Source organism: Lepidochelys olivacea (assembly GCF_965140295.1).
Source record: "Lepidochelys olivacea isolate rLepOli2 genome assembly, chromosome: 3".
Classification (NCBI taxonomy): domain Eukaryota; kingdom Metazoa; phylum Chordata; order Testudines; family Cheloniidae; genus Lepidochelys; species Lepidochelys olivacea.
Window position 1 is genome coordinate 258,517 of NC_140413.1, and position 19,762 is coordinate 278,278.

At 48.9% G+C, this 19,762-nt stretch overlaps 1 protein-coding gene and 1 pseudogene across 2 annotated transcripts; one reads left to right on the plus strand and one right to left on the minus strand.

Moving 5' to 3' along the window:
• Positions 1–7,895: 7,895 nt before the first annotated feature.
• LOC311517518 (glycogen phosphorylase, liver form pseudogene) lies at positions 7,896–13,854 on the plus strand (annotated as a pseudogene). The gene has a single exon. The product of its transcript is annotated as a glycogen phosphorylase, liver form pseudogene (transcript).
• A 195-nt stretch (positions 13,855–14,049) lies between these two features.
• On the minus strand, positions 14,050–19,548 carry CCDC121 (coiled-coil domain containing 121). Its single transcript, XM_084622376.1, has 2 exons — positions 19,417–19,548; positions 14,050–17,833 (listed from the first exon to the last, which is right to left on the minus strand). The coding sequence occupies exon 2, from the start codon at positions 17,704–17,706 to the stop codon at positions 17,017–17,019; it is 690 nt and encodes a 229-aa protein (XP_084478502.1). The 5' UTR covers positions 17,707–17,833; positions 19,417–19,548; the 3' UTR covers positions 14,050–17,016.
• Positions 19,549–19,762: the final 214 nt, after the last annotated feature.

The following is a 19,762-nucleotide window of genomic DNA, read 5'->3' on the forward strand; positions in this document are numbered from 1 at the left end:
CAGAGAAAGGAATAACACGATCTATAGACTAGATGTTGATACTAGGCAAGGGGTTCCCAAACTTGGTTTGCAGCTTGTTCAGGGTAAGCCCCTGGCGGGCCGCAAGACACTTTGTTTACATAAGCGTCCGCAGGTATGGCCGCTCACAGCTCCCAGTGGCCGCGGTTCACTGTAGCTTTTGATCTCTGATTCAATAGCTATAGTGACAGACAGGAACCGTCTGTTTACTTGGCTAACATTTATGAGTACAGTCATACACTTAGTATCACTTCTAACAATATAGGTTTGCATTGCAAAGTTCTAGCCTACCTACCATGGAATGGCCCTAATTACCATTTACATACCTTTCTAACATGTCTCTAATGTTGAATCTGGATCATTTGTCCTGCAGCATGCTTAACACTTTCCGGCCATGCATCACGTTTTGTATAAGATTTGTTGCCATTATATAACAGTGGTAGCAACAATGGTTTGCATAGTTTATATTTTAATCAGATAACGTCACTCCAACGCGAGATTGGTGTGGAAGGGAGCAATTAGAGCTCCTGAATACACCTTAAGAATCTTCCAATATTGATAGGAGCTGTGTTTATATTGAATTCTTTGTAAGGCCAAATCACTGATGCATGCCTTGGCCCAAGTTGACAACTTAGTCCATACTTTGTGAAACACTTTAGTGATTTCAGGGTTCGGTCTATGTGTTAACATAGACATCAGTGTTCTTCAGAGAGCACTTTGACATTCAGCGATGAAGGCTGTGAGATGTTGTATCTCAGTTTCCCTTCTTGCACAGCAGTCCAAGCTTGTAATGGTTTTTCTGCTGTAGAAAGTTTTAGGATTGTGCATGGGCATTAGGTGTGAAACCTCAACATTATTAGGCTTTCTAATGCAAAGTGTGTTCTTACTGAACCAAACAGCATCATTATAAGGGTTTCTATTATATAGTGTGTTTTTATGTAGCACTTCCAGCATGTTTGAGGATTTTTCCCATAAGTTATGCACATTATATATTTTTACGGTTTTTGGCATCAGCAAAATTATATTAACAGCAAATTTAACACAAGTGTACAATAATTTTTAAGCCATGCCTTTTGTTTAGATGGACCATTTTTTAGGTTAGCTTGTTCAATATTCCTTTTGAACCTTTGTAGTTTTTCCTTTACCTCAGGGTTTTCCTTAACATAGGCTTTTAGTTTAAACCACATCCTTGGGGTTTTGGTATTTTAGAGCTGTGAGGCAAGTCTGCAAGGGCACCTTGCCTTTCAAGGGTTAACTTGCCTTCCTCCTTTCCCCTTTTCAGAGAGTTGAAATCTGAGATTTCTGGTATACACTAATCTGGCCTTCAGTGTAGAACTGCCAAGCTCCCAGGGACACTTGGTAATCCTGTTGTTGCTGACTTCCTACCAAAGATGGTGCACTTCATCCCACATTCTGCTGTTCCTCTTGCATGGGAGATGGCTTAGCACTTCCTGGAAAATGCCTTCTGCAACCATGGCTTAGCCAAGAGCATTATATTGTACCAGGGTCCCCAGTTCATTTCCCAGTTCTGACAGGAATTTGAGACTTCTTGGCATCGAGTCCCTCGCCTGATCTGCCGATCACCCACAGGCTATAGGGCAAACAGAGAGGTTCAATAAAATCTTGGAGCAGTATCGCTTCTGTTTTTTTGAGCTAGAAATCCAGGATGACTGGCTTCCCTTGCTCTGCTACCCTGAATTTGCATATAACAATGCAGTCCACACATTGACTCCGCAGCCCATTCTTTGCAATCTGTAACTTCACCCCTGCTTCCACCCAGATTTGCCCCTGACTTCTCCAGTACCAGCTGCCACAGATTTAGCACACATCTATTCTTAGTGAATCGGGAATGCAATGAATACTTGCAATCCACAAAAGAAACCTATAAGCACCATGAACACCAAGACCTTTAGGCTGCCCCCAATCTGGCTGTAGTGGACAAGGTGTGGCTCTCTGCCCAGAACTCAGATCGAGCTGCCTGTCCACCAGACTAGACTGCCTGTACCTGGGCCCCTTCAAGGTTATAGAGTGGATGAACTGGTGGCTTTCAGGTTACAGCTCTCCAAGTCCTTAAAGATCCACTCCCTCTTTTATATCTCACTTTTAAAGCTCTATGCCAAGAACCCATACCCAGACAACAACCAATAGCAGTCTGTGGACAAGAGGAGTACTTGGTCCACCCAATCCTTGACTCTCAGCAAGTTAAGAGAAGGTTCCAGTACCTGGTTGACTGGAAAGGCTACAATTTGGATGAACAGTCCTGGGAACCAGTAGAAACATCCATGTTCAGGACCTATTGTGAGAGTACCATCAGAAGTACCCCAAGAAACTGGGTCCTAGACCTAGACCTAGGAGGTGCCCTTGGGTTGGGGGGCAGTACTGCTTGTCAGGAATCAGGGACTGCATCTAAGCCAGTCTCCAGGCAACCTAATGAGCACAGCTGGCCTAATTGGTTACACTACCCAATTGGTTAGAAGGGTCAGCAGACCAGCTCTTAAGCTAAGCAGCAGCAGTTCAAACCATTTGCCCAAAACATAATCCCAACTATACATATGGCACAATGGGGTCTAAATTAGCTGTTCCCACTCAAGCAAGAGACCTTGGAGTCATTATGGCTAGCTGTCTGAAAACATCTGCTCAATGTGCAAAAAAAGCAAACAGGCTGTTAAGTGCTGAGGAATGTTGCTGTGGCAATGTTGTCAAGGCTGCTAAGCTGTTACAGCCGCTCTGTGCGTCTGTTCATGGAGCTCTGGTGTTAGCTTCACAAGGAGAGAGTGCAGCCCAAAGGGTTTCTCATAAAGAGAGACCACAGGCTCAGCTTGGTGGCAGAGGCACTCAGCCAGGTTTATTGTGAACAAAGCCTGGTACTAGCACCCTGGCTCCATGGTTTCAGGTACACTAACACATCAATGCCCGTGACAATGGTACCAGCTCAGTCAGTGCAACAGGATGCTTGCCCCCTAGGCTGGACAAAGGTGCCCCTCCTATGACTTCTTGTATACGTTGATACGTATTGCACTCCAGACATTGCTAGGTGTAGTTACCAACCCTACACCTTGTACCTGCTAGTTTGAACAAAACATCCATAGCCATTATTTTGTCAGCCCATCCTTATCTTATGAGGGGCTTGATGTGTTGCTGTACCATCTTTTAAGAATGCATTTATGTAGTTACTTAAGAACTTTAGGTGTTTTTTGTACCATGCTCTCCGGTCAGGAATGTGCTAACTTAGTTGGCCAATATCTAGTGTGTGGTTATTTTGCCAAGGCCAGGACTGCTCTGGTTCACACCCTTTGGTTCACACTGTTAGTTTATATGTAGACTCCAGCAAGGCCTACATTTAGTAACCATTAAGAAAGGGATAACTAATAGGACGGACAATAGCATAATGCTACTATATAAAACCATGGTACACCCACATCTTGAGTACTGCATGCAGTTCTAGACACGAGCACCTCAAAAACGATATATTAGACTTGGAAAAAGTACAGAGAAGGGCAACAAACATAAGTAGGGGTTTGGAGCAGCTTCCATAAACGGAGAGATTAAAAAGACTGGGACTGGTCACTTTAGAAAAGAGATGACTAATGGGAGATGTGATAGAAGTCTGTAAAATTATGAATGGTTTGGAGAAAGAGATAAGAAAATGTTATTTACTCCTTCACATAACAAAAGAACCAGGGCTCACCCAATGAAATTAATAGGGAGCAGGTTTAAAACAAAAAGGAAGTACGTCTTCACACAACTTTTGGAACTCATTGACGGGATGCTGTGAAGGCCTAAAGTATAACTGGGTTCAAAAAATAATTAGATAAGTTTATGGAGGATAGGTGCATCAGTGGCTTTTTTCAAGATGGTCAGGGACGGAACCCTTATGCTCAGGGTATCCCTAATTTCTGACAGCCAACAGCTGGGACTGGATGAGAGGGCATGGCTCACTCGATAATTGCCCTGTTCTGTTCATTTCCTCTGACACCACCAACTGCTGTAAGACAGGATGCTGGGCTAGACAGACCATTGGTCTGACCCAGTGTGGCCGTTCTTATGTTCTTACCACCAATCAGAGCCCTTCTGTGTGGGACAAGCTAATCTCCGGTAAGCTTATTAACGTGTGTAAGGGCTTTTCTTGTTTTTAATATATTTCCTCTGTAATGCTTTTACCTTTAGAATAAATGTGCTTGCTTAGAAAGAGCTGTGTGGTTGCTTAACTGTAGCAATTGCACTGTTTACCATCCCTGAGGAGAAAAGTAAAACAAGCCTGCTTAGGCATCGTGACTTTGCTAGGGAGCGAGTTCACAGGCTAGGCAGGAAGTTCTGCAGTGTGACAATACTGCTGTCAGGAGACACGTGTCTCCATCTGAGAGGTGACAGCTGAAGAGCCTGGAGTATAGCATGGGTGCGCTTGCTGGATTACAGAGAGGAAAAACAGGTGTAGGTGTCCTGAACTGTGACGCAAAATATTAGCCGTCTTCCTGTCTTCTGGAATTTCCCCAGTATCTAAGATTTATTAAAAATCAACATCAGTGGGGCCAGAGATCTTTCAGCAAACTCTTTTATGACTCTTGGGCACAAGTTATCTGGACCAGTTGATTTAAAAATGTTTATCCCTACTAGATGATATTTAACATCCTCCTTAGTTACTAAAGGACTGGAAAGTACTTCATTATTCACATGTGATACAAATAGATCATAATGTGTCTTTTTCAGATAAAGAACAGACATTCATTGAACACTTCTGCCTTTTCTGCATCATTATTAACCATGTTATATCCATCTAGTAATGGGCCTGTATCATTGCTAGGATTTCTTTTGTTCCTAATATACTTTTTAAAAAATCCTTCATATTGACCCTAGTATTTCCCACCAGGAATTTTTCCCTGATGTCTTTCGTTCCCTTTTCAATTTTCCATACTTCATAGCTTCTAATGTAGATTGATTTGCTATCTATTTGCCTTATTAATAGAATTTAGTTATTGTCACAGAGCAACAGGATCTGTGCTATGCCCCAGCTTTTAATCAGTCTCTTGGAGGAACCCCTTCAATGTGGCAGACCCCCAAGAGAGACCACTCCTTAAGCTGGGGGTAAACCATAGCACCTCATGGCCTCCTAGACTGAGCATCTGGGTTCTAGCACTCCTGCATCACACCATGAGCTCTTATCAGCAAGTCCAACTGGGCTTGACTCCTGGTAATGGCTTGTATAGTCCAGGGATTAATGCACCTCAAGAGGTATTTGGAGTGACACCCAAACAGGATTTGCAAAACAGAGCAAGATTTATTAGTCAACTGGAACACAGCACTGGAAGTCCTTAGCTTACCATAGAGACATAGAATCATAGGGTTAGACGGGACTGCAAGGATCATCTAGCCTAACCCCCTGCCAAGATGCAGGATTTGTTGAGTCTATACCATCCAAGACAGAAGTCTTTTTGAAAACCTCCAGTGTAGGAGCTTCCATGACCTCCCTAGGTGTCTGTTCCATTATCTTACTGTTCTTACCGTAAGAGAGGTTTTTCCTGAGGTTTAATCTAAATCTGTTATGCTGTAGTTTAAACCCACTGCCTCTTGTCCTGCCCTCTGTGGCAAGAACAATTTTTCTCCATCTTTTTCAAGTATTTTTGAAGTATTATCATGTCCGTACCTCCCCTCCCCCCCCACACTACCTCTTTTCCAAACTAAACATACCCAGTTTCTTCAGCTGCTGCTCATATGGCTTGCATTCCATCCTGCTGCTGATCTTTGATGCTCACTTCTGGATCCTTTCTAGTTTCTCTACATCCTTTCTATACCTTGGTGACCAAAACTGGACACGGTACTCCAGCTGAGGCCTAACTAGCGCCAAGTGGTACTATCCCCTCCCGCGGCCTGCCTGTTATTCCTCTGTTAATATTAACTACAATTGCATTTGCTTTTTTTTGAAGCAGCGTAGCATGGTTGACTCACGTTGCGGTTGTGTTCTACCACAACTCACAGGTCTTTCTCAGCAGTGCTGCTGCCAAGCCCGTTGTCCCTCATTCTGTATTTGTGCATTTATTTTTTCTTCCTTAAGTGTAGCACCTTACATTTGTCTTGGTTGAATTTCATTTTATGGTGTCTAGCCCAGTTCTCTAATTTATCCAGATCCCTCTGAATTTTAGCTGTATTCTCCAAAGTATTGGCAACACCTCCCCTCCCCCCCGCCCCAGCTTTGTGTCATCTGCAAATTTGATCAGTATGCTCTCTATTCCTACATCCAGGTCTTGAATAAAAATGTTAAACAACACCAGACCCAGAACAGATCCCTGTGGAACCCAATTTGAGACTTCCCTCCAATCCGACATCATTCCATTAATCATTACTGTTTGCGGTTGTTTAACCAATTATGTATCCACTTAATGGTAGTTCTGATGAGCCAGCATTTCTCCAGCTTACTTATCAGAATATCATGAGGGACTGTGTTAAAAGTCTTTCTGAAGTCCAGGTGTATCATATCCACTGCATTCCCCCATCCACCAAACCAGTTACCCTGTCAAAGAAGGAAATCAAGCTGGCGTGGTATGATTTGTTCTGAGTAAATCCATGGGAGCTGTGGGGGCAGTGATTGCAGAGATGGGCAGCACACAGAACCACATGCCCCCCACACATACACTCCAGGAGCCGCAGGGGCGTGTTGGTCCCTGCCAGGAGCGGCAGGGAGCCTGCCTTAGTGGCAGCTACACTGTACTGCCAACCGGGAGCTGCTGGAGGTAAGTGCTGCCCAGCAGGAGGCTGCACCAAGTCCCAGCCCTGAGCTCCCTCCTGCACCCAAACTCCCTCCCAGAACTTGCATCTCCTCACCCCCTCCTGCACCCAACCCCCCTGACCCAGGCTCAGCCCAGAGCCCCCTCCCACACTGCAAACCCCTCGGCCCCAGCCCAGAGCCCACACCCCCTACCGCACCCCAACCCCCTGCCCCAGCCTGGTGAAAGTGAGTGAGGGTGGGGGGAGCAAGCCCAGAGAGAGGCGGGGGGCTGGAATGGACAGGGCTTTGGGGATGAGGCAGGGCCTCGGGGAAGGGGCGGGGTAGATCCTGGGTTGCCCTTAAATTAAAAAAGTGATCTTGGGCGTAAAAAGGTTGGAGACCATTGTTTTAGAGCAACTCGCACATAGATTAAAAATAGCAATAAAAAGAGCTTCTTGTCCCCTCTAACCTATAGAAACAATAGCTTGATTAGTTTACAGGGCTTTGTGGTTTGCATGTGTAAGAGTCATAATACACTGCTAAGGGGAGGGTTAATTCAGCTGTCTGATTTGTGCATTTAATGCTGGCCATCATGAGCTCCCCCACCCCCCAGGTCTTTTCTCTCTTGCGGGAGCAAGTCGAACAGTCTGTCTGGCTCCTGGAATAGCTCTAGCTTCCGGGCTCGTGAGTCTCATCATATTGCTTAGAGGATGACTGTTCCAGTGTAATGTACTGTCATGCTAGGGCCTAGTCACAGAGGGAGGGGTGCTCTCTGGTCCTTGTTGAGTCAGCAGTGTGCCCTTGTTGCCAAGAAGGCCAATGGCATTTTGGGATATATAAGTAGGGGCATAGCGAGCAGATCGAGGGACGTGATCGTCCCCCTCTATTCGACATTGGTGAGGCCTCATCTGGAGTACTGTGTCCAGTTTTGGGCCCCACACTACAAGAAGGATGTGGATAAATTGGAGAGAGTCCAGCGAAGGGCAACAAAAATTATTAGTTTTCAGAGTAACAGCCGTGTTAGTCTGTATTCGCAAAAAGAAAAGGAGTACTTGTGGCACCTTAGAGACTAACCAATTTATTTGAGCATGAGCTTTCGTGAGCTACAGCTCACTTCATCGGATGCATACCGTGGAAACTGCAGCAGACTTTATATACACACAGAGAATATGAAACAATACCTCCTCCCACCCCACTGTCCTGCTGGTAATAGCTTATCTAAAGTGATCATCAGGTTGGGCCATTTCCAGCACAAATCCAGGTTTTCTCACCCTCCACCCCCCCCCCACAAATTCACTCTCCTGCTGGTGATAGCCCATCCAAAGTGACAACTCTACACAATGTGCATGATAATCAAGTTGGGCCATTTCGTCTGGAACACATGACTTATGAGGAGAGGCTGAGGGAACTGGGATTGTTTAGTCTGCGGAAGAGAAGAATGAGGGGGGATTTGATAGCTGCTTTCAACTACCTGAGAGGTGGTTCCAGAGAGGATGGTTCTAGACTATTCTCAGTGGTGGAAGAGGACAGGACAAGGAGTAATGGTCTCAAGTTGCAGTGGGGGAGGTTTAGGTTGGATATTAGGAAAAACTTTTTCACTAGGAGGGTGGTGAAACACTGGAATGCGTTACCTAGGGAGGTGGCGGAATCTCCTTCCTTAGAAGTTTTTAAGGTCAGGCTTGACAAAGCCCTGGCTGGGATGATTTAATTGGGGATGGGTCTTGCTTTTGAGCAGGGGGTTGGACTAGATGACCTCCTGAGGTCCCTTCCAACCCTGATATTCTATGATTCTATGGTCAGCATCTGCTCCAGTTTGGTTAGCATACAAGAAAATAGACTCAGGCTACCACCAGAGAAGTTCCAGCCCAGCACAGATGTGATGCATTGATGACCTCACAGAGGTGGTGATTAGCATCAGAGCACTCAGAACTTCTTAGGGGTAAAGCTCTCATAGTCTCAGACTGGAGGACAGTGCTGCTGGGCACTAGGGCACTCTGGGAAAGTGCCGGGTCCTAGCTGAGGAAGCGTGTCCCGAGCTTCAGGGTAAGGGAGATATGAAATGCTGCAGTGCGGTGTTGGGTGGCAACAATCTAAGCACTGATGGGTGAAGACATCCTAAACCCACTGCTCCCTTTGCTTCCCTTCCCCTATGAAGTCTATTGAACCACAAGACTCTCCTCTCTTTTGGTCTTCCCTCCTTCAACCCCCAGCCTCTGCAGAGCTTCGGGATGGGGAAGGTGTTTGTTCCCTGTTTACCAGTCTGGATGAGGATTTATGAGTCTCCACTCTTCACATTCCATTTCAACAGAGAAATACAACAGCTTCCCCCTGTATTTGAAATAGCACTGTGATTGTTCTCAGGATCGCAGATCACCTCATTGCCCCTGCTTCTAGTGAGGGGGAGTTATAGAATCATAGAATATCAGGGTTGGAAGGGACCTCAGGAGTCCAACCCCCTGCTCAAAGCAGGACAATCCCCAGTTTTTGCCCCAGATCCCTAAATGGCCCCCTCAAGGATTGAACTCACAACCCTGGGTTTAGCAGGCCAATGCTCAAACCACTGAGCTATCCCTCCCCCCTGTGTCTGTGCAGGTGACGGTGCCCTCTAGGCACCGGCTGGGGTGGTTTCTCTGCTGTCATGGGCAGCACCCACCACATCACCTCCCAGGGACTGCAGCCAGCCCAGGAGGAGGCTGTTTGCACAGAGCAGTGCCAGCCACCTGCCCCCGCCCCCGGGAGAGGAACACGCTAGCCCCGGCCGGGAGTGGCATGGGCCGCTGCCAACCATGGGCTATGAATACCGGAGGGCGGAGCACCGCTGCTCCCCAAGCCCCAGCAGACGCGTGAGCAGCCGCCCCGAGAGCGGTCCCAGGGCCGCGGAGATGTCATGCCCACTGACTGACCAGGAGAAGAGGGAGCAGATCAGCATCCTCAGCATCGTGGGGTTGGAGAACGTGGCCGAGCTGAAGAAGGGTTTCAACCGGCACCTGCACTTCACCTGGTCAAGGACCAGAACGTGGCTACCCCCCACGACTACTACTTCGCCCTGGCGCACACCGTGTGCAAACACCTGGTGGGCAGGTGGATCCGCACCCAGCAGTATTACTATGAGAAGGGTCCCAAGAGAGTTTACTATCTCTCTAGAATTTTACATGGGCCCTACCTTACAGAACACCGTGATAAACCTTGGATTGAAGAATGCTTGTGATGAGTCAATTTATCAGCTCGGGCTGGATATAGAAGAGCTGGAGGACATTGAAGAGGACGCTGGCCTTGGCAACAGAAGTCTTGGAAGACTGGCTGCCTGCTTTCTTGATTCAATGGCAACACTTGGGCTTGCTGCATATGGGTATGGCATCAGATAGGAATATGGAATCTTCAACCAGAAGATCCGAGATGGATGGCAGGTGGAAAAAGCCAATGACTGGTTTAGATACGGCAACCCCTGGGAGAAAGCCCATCCCAAGTACATGCTGCCTGTCCACTTTTATGGAAGAGTGGAACACACCAAGAGTGGACAGAAGTGGGTTGATATGTAGGTGGTCCTCGCCTTGCCCTATGATACCCCTGTGCCTGGATACATGAATAACACCGTCAACACCATGCGGCTGTGGTCTGCTCGGGCACCTAATTACTTCAACCTCTGAGACTTTAATGTTGGAGATTCCGTTCAAGCCATCTTGGACAGAAATTTGGCTGAGAACATATCACGTGTCCTCTATCCAAACTATAACTTTTTCAAAGGCAAAGAGTTGCGACTGAAGTAGGAGTACTTCGTTGTGGCTGCCACCCTCCAGGATATTATCCGATGTTTTAAAGCATCCAAATTTGGAAGCACGGAAAACGTTTGAACTATATTTGATTCTTTTCCAGATCAGGTAGCAATTCAGCTGAATGACACTCATCCTACACTGGCCATTCCCGAATTGATGAGGGTTTTTGTGGACATTGAAAAACTGCCATGGATGAAGGCCTGGGATATCAGCAAGTGGACCTTTGCCTATACAAACCACACAGTGCTCCCTGAAGCTCTAGAGCGCTAGCCAGTCAATCTTGTGGAGTCTTCCCTGTGGAATCTGGATGTCAGCTCCCTGACACCCCCGCCCATGAGCCTCTAAAGCTCTCCTCTCTGGGCTATGCCAGCACTGCCTTCACCTTACAGGTTTACAAGAGGTGCGCCCGAGTCCCCTTGAAGTATTCCTCTGTGATATCCAGGCTACTCTCAGAAACGCCAGAGCCTCTAATCCCAAAGCAGCAGTGTACCCCAATTTTACCTTAAAAACACCACTCCTGTAAACTGCCCCTGTAAGCACTTAAATAAATCATCTTGTTTTATTGCAAGAAAGACTAGAGGTTCCACTAGAAACCAGAGAGAGAGATGGAAACAAACTACTAGAATACAAAAAAAAATCATAAAATAAACTAGGGCCTACGTTTATTAATAGTAACCTTTCCCCTCTAATCAAGTAAGTTTCCCCCTTCCCCACCAAAGTTCAGTCTGTTGCAGAGCTGGCTGGTTACCCAGGAACCAGAATCCAGTCTTTCATGAAACACTCCTGTTCACCAGATGTCTCCTCAGTGAGTGGATGCAATGTCTTTTTCTCCACTCTGTGATATATCTAATCAGTCTTCTGTCTTTATTCACACACAGGGCACTCGTCTGTCTGCTATAATGTTCCCTTTTACCTCCATGTGGTTTTGATTGCTAGCTGTTGTCTTTGATGGTTTTCCTTTGACTGTTCTGGGATGAGGCAAGGGTAGGGAATTGAACAATATATTACATAATCAACTAGCCATGGCGCAGTGACAACTCCCTCCCGCTTGAATGGGTCCTCACCAAGACGTATGATTCCCTGGTGACTACCTTTTACTCCAAGACCATAAGGACATGATTTTCAGTATAGTTACATTATTCCTTAAACATTACCCGTATACACATCTCACAACCATTAAGTATTGATAAGTTACAACCTTTCAACAGAGACCTCACCAACTGTCCTTCAAGGATAACTCCCATGAAAGCCATGTATAATGTGTAGTAAGTTTGTCAGGTCTGAGCCAGGAGTTGCTTGTAAAGAACAGTGAACGCTTTTGCCAGTTGGCATCAGTGGTGTCTGTGTCCCAATCATCTTTATAATTAACAGGCCAGGAATTGGAACCTGAGTCTTCAGCAGCTTTCATGCTGCAGCCTCAGAACCTTGGATCAAGAGAGAGAGAAACAAGACCTAAAGCTACCACCTCCCAAGACAAAGAATCACCAGCTGCAGGCTTGCACCAGGAGCAGTGGTGAGTCATGGAGTCCCCGTGTCCCTTTCCACCTCCTCTGAGCAGAGGCAGTGGTGCTATTGTAGAGTCTCCTCTGCTTCATCCTTTGCTGCTCATCAAGGATGTGAGAGAGCAGCTAAACGCACACATCAGAAAAAAGAGACTCCAGCTCCTGTGGGGCTTGCCATATATAATCCTGAACTCCCTGGCAGCATCCATCCCATCCATCCCAGAGTTCCTGGAATGCACAGCGCTGCTGGAGTCTAAAGAGTACCAGCGACCACTCTTCAAGGTAGAAAGGCGTAAGCACCTTGAGCAACACCTGAGAGAGAAAATAGTGCATCACAAATGGGGCCTTCCCAAGAGAATCCAGAAGTCTTTGAAATGGTTTATTCCTCCTGAGGCAGCCAAACAGGAGCCCATGCCTGATGAGAAGGTTCCTATATCTACCTTTACACATACAGGAGTATGTGAAGCTTCATGTGGGAGCTCAGAGGCCTGTACTAGCAGGATCTGTCTGACAGCACAGAGATCTGAAGGCAGTGGACAAACCACAGTGACACTAGACACTACATCTGAGACCACTATAGCTGGAAGCATGGGAAATCTTCAGAGACATCAGAACAGAACAGGTCCACAGAATAAAACAGGAGAGGAGTCTCTGCTGCTGGAATGGTCTATGCATTTCAACCCAGATGCAACTGAGCTGCCAGTGATTGGGGAGAAAAAGGAAAAGCACCTGGAGTTCCAGGGAGGGAAGGAGAACTGTGACCTTTCAGAAGACACTGAGGGCTCCTGGGAGACATTTTTGCTGGGTACATGTCCAAGTACACAACCGGCTCTCCTCAATGGGGCTCAGAGTGAAACTGGAACTAGCTTCATGGACACACAGTTCAGAAATAACAAAAGACAATATAACCAGAACCTGGAGCTCGGGACGAAGCTAGAGATGAAATGGGGTGTCTCCTACATGTTCCAGGAATCCTCTCCTGCCATGAGAACTCCCCCTGCCCAACTCACTTACTGGGAGAAAAAGCCCAGCTCAGGAGCAGAAAAAAGCCCTGTAAGCAGGATCAGTGGGTCTCAAAAATTACCCCGTAGTTGCCAAAGGGGATTTTCCCAGGGACTCCTAAGGGCCATCAGTCCTCCAGAACAGTTACAATCACAGCTGCTTTCACATGCCAGTGGAGAGGAGGTTCCAAAATCTAACTTTGTCCGGGAAGGACAGAAATTTCTTGGAATAGCAGGCTCTTGTAGGTCAGTAACTATGCACAGAACTGATAGTGACAGAACGGATAGTGACACAGCTGAGACATCTAGGGCCCTGTTACTGGCAGGGCAGTTAGCCTCACTGGAGGGTGAGAATCAAGAGACTAGGCCAAAGATGACTCTTACACAGCTCCCTCTGGAATCCCAGTTGCAACCCAGCCCAGCTGGAGCTCCTCTTGCTGAGATTCCCTGGGCTCTCAATAGAGACATGCTGGGGAATAAAAATCTTCAGATTAAACTGGGTTTGCAGAGTCCCTCCCAAGTGCCCATGACCCCCAGCACTGACTCTGCAGCCTCCCTGCAAATTCCAGGAGCTGAGGGTGAAGAAAGTCTTGTTACAGAGGACACAAAAAAATACTTCGAATTCCACCTGAGAGAAAAATTGCTGCATCAGAAATGGGGACTCCCTAAGAGATTGCAAGAATCCATGACCCTGTTTCTACTGCTAGAAGCAACAATAAATTAATGCCTTTCTTCCCCAAGGAAGACTGGGATGTGCTGGTCTGGGTCTCCTTACTCTCCTTCAAGGACAGAATTCTACAGTAATTATCACCTCTTCTAAATTTTTGTTATCATTAAATATAACTCTGGATATTCATCTATCTAAATGTCCAATCCCTTTTTGAATCTTACATGCCTGGCCTCAACTGTTACCCGCAAAAACAGAGTTACCTCTCTGTTACTCACACTCTCTAGGGGCACCCACACTTACCCTGTTCCTAGGGCTCAGGCATAACCCTGTCAATTTTCTGCAGGTTTGCAGGACCTTTTACCAGTGAAAGAACCTTACACAGTACTATCCTTATCCTCTATTTATTAACAATCACGAAAAATAGAATGCACACACTACACATACAATGCTCACCACTCCCAATAAGACAGATGAACTTTTCTTGAGGGTCAGTCAGGATCAGTCATCTGGGGGATTCCAGTTTCTACACGGTGTCATTGGCAGAGTGTTGAGGTCTGGCAGCTCTGATGGGGCTGTGTCCTGGAGTTGGTTCCCAAAGAACTTTCTTTTGGACCCCAGTTTATATAGTGAAACTTGAGTCCTGCTTAGCTATACCTTAACCAATCATTTTACTAAAATTTTACTAACCAATCCTAACATTGTAACAAAATTCTCTAGCCAATTATACCCCACCACCTTAATTAATTTACACCTAGCAAAATTAATTATGTAACAGTCAGAAACAATCAAAGAACCAGAGATCATATATCAGACAAACAATAGGGAAGTGGGAACCATAATGACAATACAATAAAGAAGTGAGGATTTCACAACCACAACTATTGATAAGTGATTTCTTGCCAGACGGCATGCTATCAAACTAAGTTTTCTTTAACCATCTTAAGATCTGTTTCTTTATCCGGTGATAGTGGGTGCTATTCGACCAGGATCTCCTTCTTAACAGCCTGATAGTACATTATTTTAATGTAATTTAGATGGGATGTGACTTCCTGCTTTTTAGCTAATGGCTGCTGCTCTTCTAATATGGCTGCAGACAAAAGCTTAGGCTTTAGGCCTTATAATATGGCTACAGGAAAAAGCCTTATCCTTACACAATGACTTCCTGTGGCAGTGAGTTCCGCAGTGTAATTACACATTGTGTGAAAAAGTATTTCCTTTTGTTAGTTCTGAATTTGCTACCTTTTTATTTCACTGAATGTCCCTTGTTCTTATGGTGGGTAGAAAGTTAGCTAGATTGTCGGGCTCAACGGGTAGTGATCAATGGCTCCATGTCTAGTTGGCAGCCGGTGTCAAGCGGAGTGCCCCAGGGGTCGGTCCTGGGGCCGGTTTTGTTCAATATCTTCATAAATGATCTGGAGGATGGTGTGGATTGCACTCTCAGCAAATTCGCGGATGATACTAAACTAGGAGGAGTGGTAGATACGCTGGAGGGCAGAGATAGGATACAGAGGGACCTAGACAAATTTGAGGATTGGGCCAAAAGAAATCTGATGAGGTTCAATAAGGATAAGTGCAGGGTCTTGCACTTAGGACGGAAGAACCCAATGCACTGCTACAGACTAGGGACCGAATGGCTAGGCAGCAGTTGTGCGGAAAAGGACCTAGGGGTGACAGTGGACGAGAAGCTGGATATGAGTCAGCAGTGTGCCCTTGTTGCCAAGAAGGCCAATGGCATTTTGGGATGTATAAGTAGGGGCATAGCGAGCAGATCGAGGGACATGATCGTCCCCCTCTATTCGACATTGGTGAGGCCTCATCTGGAGTACTGTGTCCAGTTTTGGGCCCCACACTACAAGAAGGATGTGGAAAAATTGGAGAGAGTCCAGCGAAGGGCAACAAAAATGATTAGGGGTCTGGAACACATAACTTATGAGGAGAGGCTGAGGGAACTGGAATTGTTTAGTCTGCAGAAGAGAAGAATGAGGGGGGATTTGACAGCTGCTTTCAACTACCTGAGAGGTGGTTCCAGAGAGGATGGTTCTAGACTATTCTCAGTGGTAGAAGAGGACAGGACACAAGGAGTAATGGTCTCAAGTTGCAGTGGGGGAGGTTTAGGTTGGATATTAGGAAAAACTTTTTCACTAGGAGGGTGGTGAAACACTGGAATGTGTTACCTAGGGAGGTGGTAGAATCTCCTTCCTTAGAAGTTTTTAAGTCAGGCTTGACAAAGCCCTGGCTGGGATGATTTAATTGGGGATTGGTCCTGCTTTGAGCAGGGGGTTGGACTAGATGACCTCCTGAGGTCCCTTCCAACCCTGATATTCTATGATTCTATGGTATTAGACAGGAAAAAACATAAGTTCTTTTAAAAAAAAAAGAAAAAAAAAACCCCACACCTCAGATTTTCTCCTAATCACAGGATTCCAGAAATACCAAAGATCACAAGAGTGTAGTTGTAGCTGTATTGGTCGCAGGATATGAAAGACCCAAGGTGGGTGAGATAATATCTTTTATTGGACAAATTTCTGTTGGTGAGAGAGACAAGATTTTGAGCTACACAGAGCTCTTCTTCTTGCAGATATACATTGGGGATATGTTCCAGGCTGGGGAGATGGAACTTCAGGGGCACGTTTCTGGGTGGGGAGATGGTCTGAAGAAGAGCTCTGTGTGGCTCAAAAGCTTGTCATTCTCACCAAGAAAGAAGTTGCTCCAATAAAAGACTTGTCTCTCTCTAAAGATCACAAGACTCAGGAGGATAGCACAAGAGCTGGCCCAGGATCAATCACTGTGGAGAGGGATAGCACAGTGGTTGGAATGCTAGCATGGGACTCAGAAGACCTAGATTCATTCCCTGCTCTGCCATAGGCTGTAAAATGAGGATAACAGATTCACACATTCCGAGGCCAGAAGGGACCACTGTGATCATTTAGCCTGACCTCTGTATAACACAAGCCAGAAAACATCCCCTAGACTGAGCAGATCTTTTAGAAAAACATCCAACAATGGCATTACCCTACCTCGCAGTGCTGCTGTGTGGATAAATATGTTAAAGTTTGTGAGGCACTCAGATACTTCAGCAATGGGGGCCATATAAGACCCATGTGAAATAGCTGGATAAATTGTTCCCTGCCAATGTCTCACTAAAGCCTTTTGGCTCAAATCTCTTTTTGTTGGAAGTTATAGCTCCTCCCAGTTCAGTATCCTCTGGGAATTTCATTTCCCTCTCAGATTATTAACAAAGCTGTTAATGAAGAATGTGGTCCTAAATAATTCTAATACCAAAAGCAGGTGGTTATGGCAGTGAGCAGTGGAGAGCTCTCTGTTAGCTCATTCCTGGGGTCACAGTTGGGGCCTACTTCTTGCCCTGGTGGATGTGGTACAGGCGAGCCATATCTCGCATGTAGCAATGCTCTCGCAGCAGCTGCTGTGCCTGGTCCTCTAACCGGCGCTTGTGTAAATGCAGTGCGCGTGATCGCTGGATGAGCTGGTGCAGCTCCTGCCGAAGCTCCTGGTTCTCGCATTTCACCTGTTTGCTATGCTCCTGCATGCACTGTGCAACCACTTCCTGTGCCTGTTGCAGGAGGCAGAGCACCTGCTGCTGGGACTTCTGCTCAAAGGCTGCCTTCTCCTGCAGGAAATGGGTTTTGGTCTCCTGCAGGTGCTGAGTGTGCTGCTGCCTGGTGGCCACCAGCTCTCCCTGCAGCTCCCTGATGTGGGCAGCCTGCTCCTGCTGCAGTGCCTGAATCTGCTGCAGGCCTTCAACCTCCTTGCTAAGGCGGAGAAGTTCACCCTCTTTGTGCAACAGTTGTTCCTGCAGAGCTGCCTCCTTCCTCTGGTAGAGGGTGAGCAGTTCCTGCTGCTCCCTGTGGATCTCCTCTAGGGCCTGCTTGTTCTGATCATTCAGGGAGATGATGGCATCCTGGCGCTGCTGGGCCCGCTTGGCCACATAGCACATGAATTCCTGGCTCTCAGCACGGAGACGCTGGGCCTCTTGCTGCAGGAACTCGTTCTCCTCCCGAAGCTGAACACGTGCCCCCTTCATGTCCTCCAGCTCCTTGCAAAGACGGCTGTACTCCTCTTCTCTGCTGGCTACGGCCCCCTCAGAAACTCCCTCTGGGGGTGCAGCCACAGCTGGTTGCCCCTTCTGCTCTTGCTGCAGTTTCTGCCTTCTTTTGGGGGGCATAGTGAGGCCTCAGGAGAGAGACAATGGAAAAAGATACAGTAAAAGACAGCTCAACAGCCTCCACCTACCTCTCCCCAGTGAGCATCAAGAGCAGCTCCCAGAGCAGGGTAGCTGAGGGGGGGAGACTTCAGCCCCCTGTGTTTGTAAAATAGCTGGGTGATTGCCGTCACCACCATTGTTCTCCAAAGAAACATGTGTGGGGGCCAGCATAGGTCCTGGTGTCTCAGGTTAAAGAGGTGCCTCCTGAAGCCTCCTGTTTCTGCTGAAAATCCCATTACCTGTGCGTATTAAGTGCCCCATGGCTTTTGCTACACCACTGAAGCAAAGGGGATCTAGGAAGGAAATTGCTGCTGATATTTTCTCCATGTGCAGTGTTGGGGTCATGGCTTCCTTGGCCAGGCACAGCCCCTGTGCTGGAAAGCCAAACACCCTTGTGCCCCCTTGCCCCAGGACAGGGCCTTCCAGTCCAGGCTCCCTGTGTCCCTAACTCCTCTTCACTCTGTACTCCTCACCTCAGCTCCCCTCACCTCATACCAGTCTGCTACCACTTCCCTCATTACAGCCCAGGGCCCTGTCTCCCCCCACCTCATACCATCCAGCATCCATGAGCCCAGGCCAGGACCCCCCCCAGCTCCCCTTCACCCCCAACCCCGGGCCCTGTCTCCCCCCACCTCGTACCACCCTGCATCCATGAGCCCAGGCCAGGACCCCCCCCAGCTCCCCTTCACCCCCAAGCCCGGGCCCGTCTCCCCCCACCTCGTACCACCCAGCATCCATGAGCCCAGGCCAGAACCCCCCCCCCCAGCTCCCCTTCACCCCCAAGCCCGGGCCCGTCTCCCCCCACCTCGTACCACCCTGCATCCATGAGCCCAGGCCAGGACCCCCCCCAGCTCCCCTTCACCCCCAACCCCGGGCCCTGTCTCCCCCCACCTCGTACCACCCAGCATCCATGAGCCCAGGCCAGGACCCCCCCCCCAGCTCCCCTTCACCCCCAAGCCCGGGCCCGTCTCCCCCCACCTCGTACCACCCGGCATCCATGAGCCCAGGCCAGGCCCCCCCCCCAGCTCCCCTTCACCCCCAAGCCCGGGCCCGTCTCCCCCCACCTCGTCCCACCCGGCATCCATGAGCCCAGGCCAGAACCCCCCCCCCAGCTCCCCTTCACCCCCAAGCCTGGGCCCGTCTCCCCCCACCTCGTACCACCCGGCATCCATGAGCCCAGGCCCCCCCCCAGCTCCCCTTCACCCCCAAGCCTGGGCCCGTCTCCCCCCACCTCGTACCACCCGGCATCCATCAGGCCAGGCCCCCCCAGCTCCCCTTGCCAGGACCCTGGCTCCTTCCCAGCTCCCCCATTGGTACCAGCCCCCTCCCCTGGACTCCCCCCACCCAGCTCCCGCCACCTCAGGCCAGGCCCCCACAGCGCCCCCCTACCTCGTGCCCCCTGGCTCCCCCCCCCGCATGCCCGGGCCCCCGCCCCTCCCCCCCTCGTGCCCCCGCAGCCCCCCCGCATGCCCAGGCCCCCCCCCGCGTGCCCGGCCCCCTCCCCGGCGGCTGCGTTTTCGGGCCCCTCACCCGGACTGGGTCCCGCGCCGCTTCCCCGTCGCCTGGAGACGGGGCGGCTCCGGCTCCGGCTCCGGCTCCCGCCCGGCCCCGCCCCACAGCCCGAGGCCCCAGCGTGGGGGCGGGACTCCCCTCCGCTGTGGGGCGCACAGTGACCCCCGCCCCCCCGGGCCGCGCCGAGCCGCCCCCCCCCTCCCCGGGCGAGGAGCCGCCTCCCAACCGGGCCCTGGGGGACCCGCCCCCCCAAAGCCGCCGGCGGGCCCGGGTTTCTGATCCGCAACCCGGACACCCCCACCCCCCGCCCGTCCACTGGGCCGAGGTGCGGGAGGGGTGCGGGCTCCGTTTGGGGGTGCGGGCT